Genomic DNA, 7,399 nt, shown 5'->3' on the forward strand with positions numbered 1-7,399 from the left:
CAAGAGTGATGTTGCAGTCCCCCAAAATTTCAGGAAAATTTAAAAAATTTAAAGTGTTCTATGGACGTATTACGTAAGACACAATCACGTAACTATTAAAATTTTAATTTGTATGTAGGTTGTTGATAAAGTCTAAAATGTTATGTATCCATGGCATAAATAGACCAAAATTATGAAAAATTATAGTTAAGCCTCTTCTATATACAAACTATCAGGACTTCTTCCCCATCTAAAAATTGAAACAAGTTTACAATTAACAATGACCTATAAGAATTTGGTTTTATTTCATTTTTTCAATTAAATTCAATTAAACAATAATCATTAAAATATTATGCTATTTGCATTGTATTTAGGTACAAAAACAAGAAAAATATCAAAATAAATAATATGGTAATCGCTAGTACGATTTCGGCACTTGATTACTTGTAATATACAAATGTATTAATAGATTATATTATAATTATTAATACAATTTTAAATTGTTTTGTTATATCTAATTAACACGAGACTTCTTTTTCATTATCCGTGATTTATTTACATTCATATTTGATTTACGTTGAAGTTGAAGTAAATTTAAAACTTGTTTGTTTAATTCATCAACCGAATTCTGTAAATAAATGTACTATGTTAGAATTGCAACAAAATACAAAAACATTTGTTCTAATTATACAAGACGGCTTTCAGCTTTATTCTCCATGGTTGAACTTAAAAGGTTTATAGTGATATCTTGCTGGTTTGCTATTTCTTTTATTTTATTTTTAAGTGCAGTTGTTTTTTCAATTAATAATTCATTTGAATCATTATCCAAAAATTGTTCTTCCATTAAATCCTATGCAAAATGAGTAAATATTTAATATTTAATCTATATAATAGTAATTAATCCTATCAGATATCAATAGGTGGGTAGGTACTTGGTCGGCTGCCATAAGTTCAAATATTTTGTGGAAACTCAAACTTGGAGTTAAATTGTAATTTTTTTCGGTTTTGTTGGTAATATTTGAATCTAATAAGTGAATACAAAGATAAATATTTGAAAAAAAAAAAAAATGTTTTTATACTAGATATGGCTGGTATTTTGTTTTGTGATTTCTGTAAAATAGTAGGCGGTTGGATTTGGTGTGGTATTGAACTGATAAAATGAAAATTATAATCCACATCAGTTGATTCGAGTGTGATACCTGTAGCCTATTCAAAAATCATAATTTAACCAATGTTTGAAACCAATACTGGACCCAAAATAGGTCTGTATAGGTATATTAATGATATATTTTATGTGGGTGCTTTAAATTTTAGATTTTCAGTATTTAAAATTTATTACTTTCTTATCGTAAGTGCACGAAATTGTCCAATCATATTGATTTATATCATTTCGTATATTAATGTAATCGATGTCAATGTTCTTGATTAAAATAACCTCGATTACAAATACAATACTTGTTGGGTTTTCAGATTCAGATTCTTTTGTTTCAGAATCTTTTGATACTGAAAAGAGACACATTATATTTGTTAGCCACATATTAATTTTAAGTAAATTGATAAAAACAACCTACCTATATTAAAATATTTATTTATCTTATTATATAAAATATAATATAGTTATAAAATCAAACAATTGTTACCTATTAAATATTAATAAACCAATATGATATACAGAATCATCTTTTAAGTAAAGATTTATTATAATATATTAATCTATAACTTTCAATTTATTTTTAGAGATAAAACGTAAATTCACCATCAGTTATGCTAAATTGATAAGTATTTTAGATTTGTAGGTTATATGTAGGTACTAATGTCTAATGTACTATGAAAATGCTATACAGGCTTGATGAATCTATTTGGTTACCTGTCTTTAGGTCTGGTACTTTCAAAGGTATTGTACAATTTAATATATATAACCTATATAATATAGTATTACTCGATTTAATTAAATATTATTAATAAGTGCGAATTCATTACACCCAATAGGCTAATTTGACCATTTCATGAATTGGACTACTGGTAATCTTCGAAATACGACTCAATAGTCAGTTCTAAACATTATTCGACAACATGAGCATTCTAAAGTTTTTTAACACCAAGTGACGTTCATCATTAGCCATTAGGTAAATTATCATGAAGCTACTGCTATTAGTTATTATAGGGGTTATTATTAGGGTTAACTAATAGATAAAAATACAAATGCAAATAAAAATGAAAATATTATAGGCAATAGTAACTGATTTATATATTAATAATATATCTGTATTCTTATTTACTTTTCACTATAAATATTTTTATGTTACACAATTTTATAATTATAAATATATTTTATTTTTATACTCAATTTACTTTAAACAATAATGTGTAAATAATGAATTATAATAATATATTATTTTATCAATATTGAAAATATTTGTATAATGTTATAACTTAGTTTTGTTTAATTTATGAAATAGGTTATTTATTAGTCATCTAACATTTTTACCCATTCTACGAATTGGGTACTTAACTCGATTGACGATTTCATAAATTGTATAAATTCACCTCTTGGGTGTGATGATATAATACATATTATTATATATAAATTTATAATTAATTTTACAAACGTGAATTATTGTTGGAATTTGGATCTAAAAATATAGCTGAAATCAATGCTGTTTTTCCTCGTGCACGAGTCGATGCATATACTGTAGAATTACCGCCAGTAACATTTAAGTCTACTACTCGGATTTCCATCATTACATCATCTAAGTGTTCTAGATGACAGTATATTGTGTATAAAGCTGCTTTTTCGATGTTTAGAATTGCTCTGGATAGTGGATAAAAAACAAAATTAAAACAATGTCTTCTACGTTTTTGAAACATGCTATTATTATTACTTACCTAGCCAATAGGTTTTCAGCATTAGGCATGTAAAACTTATTTTTTACATGCTTAATAACGTAATCGGGTGAGTAAATACTATCGCATATGGTTGTGCTGTATTTCTGTAGATTATAATCCTTTTGCGTTCCACAACAGTGTAATATTTCATATGGTCGTCCGAATAATTCAATTTTATAACTGAAATTTTTGTAATCAACGATTTTTTCCGAAGACCACCCTATTAGCGTGTATCCCTTAATGGTATTACGAACCATATACATATTCATGTCAATGTTCATTGTTATTACTTCCAATTGAGTATCGTTGTCGATCAACATTACATTAATAGTGAAATTGTTGTTATTTTTGGTCGAAAATTTAATAATTGTTGGCATTAATCCCTATATTAATAACACAATTAGTTTTCATCGGTTCGTTGTACTATTTTATAGATTAGATTAATTAGTAGGTACTTAATACATATTTTTACTGTTTTTGTTTATTCAATTGTGCAAAAATAGAAATAATAGTTTTTCGAATGATATTATTATTAAAAGTAATTTGAATCAGACTAAAAAACAATATAGAAATTAGATGTTTTCAAATAGCTATATTTTAGTATTATTTAATTTTATTATTTAAATATATTTATTAAACGTACAAAGTAAACAAAAAATTATAAAACGTAGTATGTTATTATATCTTTATAATATTACTAACTGATCTTACACAGCGTTGACCGTGACAATTCAAATGCCCGTGGATTTACCCTTTCTCAAATTCGTTTATGTCAACTGCACGGATTTTTATCACAGTTATTAGGGCTGTTGTTCTGACCAAATATAAAATATAAATCTAAAATTATATCCTATCATAATAACTATTTTATTTATCAGAACTGGTTAATCCGTTTTGAAACATTTCCCAGACAAACAGATAGCCCGATAGTTAGACAGACAAATAATCACAGCGTATATAAAATATTAAATAATTTTCATTTATAACACGTAAGATAAAAAAAATGAGAAAAAAATCGTTTTTTAATTTAAAAGGGTCAATTTTCTATATGTGTCCGGTAATTCAATAACTATTTTATTTTATTTCATATATGGCAATCATATATATAATATACAGTGAGTTCCGTTTACTGTGATCACTAATTTATAGAATAAACCGTTTATTGGAATCAAAATTGAAAATCCCAAACCAGATCTTATGTTACTAATGTTAAATTAACCGGATAGGCATATTTACGGGGTATGTTTTAACCACGGTTATTTATTAACAGTTGAGTTACGTATTTTTATAAATAATAGCAAAATTAATTGCACTGCTGCAGTTGTTATTACAATATAATTATATATATTATGGCTTATAATGTAATATGTAAATTATTTTATATGATTGAAAATATTAAAAATATTTACTATAAATACCAACCTCTCCCCCTCTCTCACAATGTGCAACCATGACTATAATTAAATTAGTTAGAGTGATAGAAGATGCTCACATTGCATTTGTGCGCCATTTAACTGGCGTGGAAATTAAATTTTTTCTTAGAGATATTCCAAATACTTCCTAAATTTTTTAGAGCCACCAAATTGTCTTTTTTTTTTTACCAATTAGAAGAATCTAGTAAAACTCTGGGCATCAATTTCGTATTGACAGCAGACAATTTCCAATAATAAAAAATAGTTTTTTAAAAAAATTTTTAAAAAGATATTTGTAAATTAAACAGTTAAATTATGTATATAATATTTATCACTCGAGTGGAAGCCATGTAACTACTATAACTACGCTAGTTATTATATTTTAACAATATTGTCAATTTTTTGATAAATTAATTAAACGTACTGTTGTGGAATGTGTGTTGAGTTCTAGACGAAACAACAACAATGTATCGATAGGTTTTGTAGTATTCTCATCGAAAATAATATTAACTACATAATTAAATAAATCATTTTTAATATGATATTCATCCAAGTCAATTTCATCAGAATGCAAAACATTGCTACATGTCACATAATATTATGAAATGTAAATATAAGAGACAAATAAATAAAAATAATGGTTAAAAGCTTACCATAATACTTCAAACATATGTGCATAAATAATTTTTGATATTGTTGGTTTAGTATGCACTTTGGATGAAGTTGATCTAATAAAAATAATCATTTAAAAAATCACGTTTGACGGTTCTATCGAATTGATTTAAATGCTTACATAGGAGTACTTTTACCATGGTTTATTTTTGATTTGATAAGTGATTTTTTTATCACTATAGACTTCTCGTTTTTCATTTTTTTATAATGACTTGAAGCAGGTTTTGATTTTTGCGTTGGTTTTGGTTTAAACGCTAATAAAAAAATCTCTTTTAATCCCAACGACTTGTTTTGTAATAATTCTTGTAGTTCTATGTATAATTCTGTCGTTACTTGTACATCATTAGGGAATTTATTCCCTACAATGTTTACCATGGCTGTTTGAACTTGCTATGAATTTATTTTATGCGATTAGTTCTTATCACATTACGTTTTACTTATTTCCTTTTGATAATTTATTTAATATCGTTTATATACTTTCGAAATATTCGATAATCTTTCAATTTTCTCCAATTCGGTTTCGTTATTAACAGAATAGGGCAAAAATGAAGAGTAAAACCTTAATAGGTTTTTTCCACGATCACCTGTATTTGGCTCCGTGGAACATAGGTGTGAAAACATTTGCTTTATAGACACTAAAAATATGTAATATCATGTGTATGAATAATGAATATTCAACATTTTTATTTGGCTCTATTCAAATACTAATACACAGTGAGAAAATTATACTCGAAGAACGTACGACACCGTCAGGTGTTAAACGTTTACATATAGAATATTAAATAACTCATCGTTGTTAAAATAGTAATCTTCTCGACACAAAACTACACATCGAGTATTGTGAAATACCACGTGTCGTTAATTTATTTTGTATTTTATTAGTATGAGTACAGGAATACCTCAATAAGTGCAATAAGTGTTTAATTAAGATTTCTATCATAGTTGAACACTCGAAAACTCACCGTGCAAAGACGTCAACGATTTGGGTTGGTCGATGAGTTTTTCGTAAACGGTTTGCACCGTATGGAAGAGGGAAAAGTCTACAGTCGATTCAATTGTCAACGAATATTTGGCCGGCAGTTCACCCCATATTTTCAACACGTTTACTCTGTTTGTTTTTAAATGAACGTATAAAAGCAATGGCAATAATAATAATAATAATAATAATAACAATATTAATAATATACCACTCGAATATTATTACGTCCTACACGTATATGCAAATGTTGCGAATGTTGTCTGTACGCTGCAGACGATATTTATACTCACCCAGGTTTAAAATTTATCACGACGTTTGACACTCCTCTTGTGCGAATGGTAGACAGCGGTGTCGGAAGTTTCGTCTCGTACCACAGAAATTGTTCCACGTTAATATATGGCCACTCAATTACATAGCGGTTTGAAGGCGCGTCTAGTTCAATTTTACCGTTACGGATAGTATAATTTTTGCAAACTGATAATGTGAACAGCATAGACTCACAATAAGGTGACTCGAAATCTATTATTTTTTTTACTAAAGAATATTATACTGATAAATAAATCCTGCAGTTAGATATTATGTATTTGTAGTGTTCTAACTATAGTTTAAAACCTTTTTCCATTGCACACAAAAAGGATACGTAAATAGGCGCAGCAATTATTTTGTGTAGACGGATCAGTGCTGTTCAACGAACTTTCTTCGCATTGAAAAATGACGGACTTAAAAAACCGAAACGATTGATATTTTTTAATGTAAAATTGTACAGATCTGAAATAACATACGATGCAATATTATGTATAACAATGTATTATTTTTTAATGTGATTTAAGTTGTATACGAAGTAAACGGTTTTAAGTATGAAAAATCTAGCTCGTATTGATAGTCGTTTTCGTTCGATTTATATTTATCCAAGAGTTTTAACAGAGGAGATGTTTGATTCAATATGGTGGTGCACGGTGCATAGACATTTATCAATCTCATAAAATCACTCAGTTCTAAATAAGAAAACAACCAAATTTCAGAAAATGTTATCATAAAAATGCAATTTTTTTGTGAATTATTAAATCAAAAAGAGAGTTTCAACAATATATTTTCACTATATATATATATATAAATGTTATGTTGAAGACGTTATTAAAAAAAAGGTTGTTTCCTAGCAAAAAGCAATAATATTGGTAATTAAAAATTAATTGATAATTGTCGTCATTTGGGACCGATAATATATATATAAGTTTTTAATACTATTAAATTGTTTCAATTGTATTGTATTGCATAACAGGTACAAAATAAGAAAGCAAGTTTAATAAAAATGTTACATAACATTCATAACAATAAATCATTTTTGTTATTTATAAAACTAGTCAAAATAATTAAATTAAATTAACTTACACATTTGATTTGTGATTATAAAATTATTGGTAAACAATTAAAAGTTAATAATCTACTTATTATTGTCATTTATCACGCATGG

The 7,399-nt window shown here is 26.5% G+C and overlaps 1 protein-coding gene across 1 annotated transcript; it reads right to left on the reverse strand.

Moving 5' to 3' along the window:
• Nucleotides 1–493: 493 nt before the first annotated feature.
• On the reverse strand, nt 494–6,909 carry LOC132925012 (uncharacterized). Its single transcript, XM_060989444.1, has 15 exons — nt 6,767–6,909; nt 6,569–6,696; nt 6,219–6,447; nt 5,912–6,057; nt 5,427–5,584; nt 5,071–5,339; nt 4,931–5,005; nt 4,702–4,858; nt 2,866–3,248; nt 2,589–2,791; nt 1,319–1,482; nt 1,059–1,185; nt 912–1,003; nt 671–829; nt 494–607 (listed from the first exon to the last, which is right to left on the reverse strand). The coding sequence occupies exons 1-15, from the start codon at nt 6,907–6,909 to the stop codon at nt 494–496; spliced, it is 2,547 nt and encodes an 848-aa protein (XP_060845427.1).
• Nucleotides 6,910–7,399: the final 490 nt, after the last annotated feature.

The sequence above is a fragment of the Rhopalosiphum padi genome, chromosome 3, assembly GCF_020882245.1.
Source record: "Rhopalosiphum padi isolate XX-2018 chromosome 3, ASM2088224v1, whole genome shotgun sequence".
Taxonomy (NCBI): domain Eukaryota; kingdom Metazoa; phylum Arthropoda; class Insecta; order Hemiptera; family Aphididae; genus Rhopalosiphum; species Rhopalosiphum padi.

What these genes read in the sequence shown, in the direction of transcription:
- LOC132925012 (XM_060989444.1), bottom strand. Translation starts at nt 6,909, where the DNA reads ATGAGATTGATAAATGTCTATGCACCGTGCACCACCATATTGAATCAA. An exon ending in GTGATAAATTTTAAACCTGG is followed by an intron (nt 6,058 to 6,218) that starts GTGAGTATAAAT and finishes AAAAACAAACAG; the next exon opens with AGTAAACGTGTTGAAAATAT. An exon ending in CATATGTTTGAAGTATTATG is followed by an intron (nt 4,859 to 4,930) that starts GTAAGCTTTTAA and finishes TGTGACATGTAG; the next exon opens with CAATGTTTTGCATTCTGATG.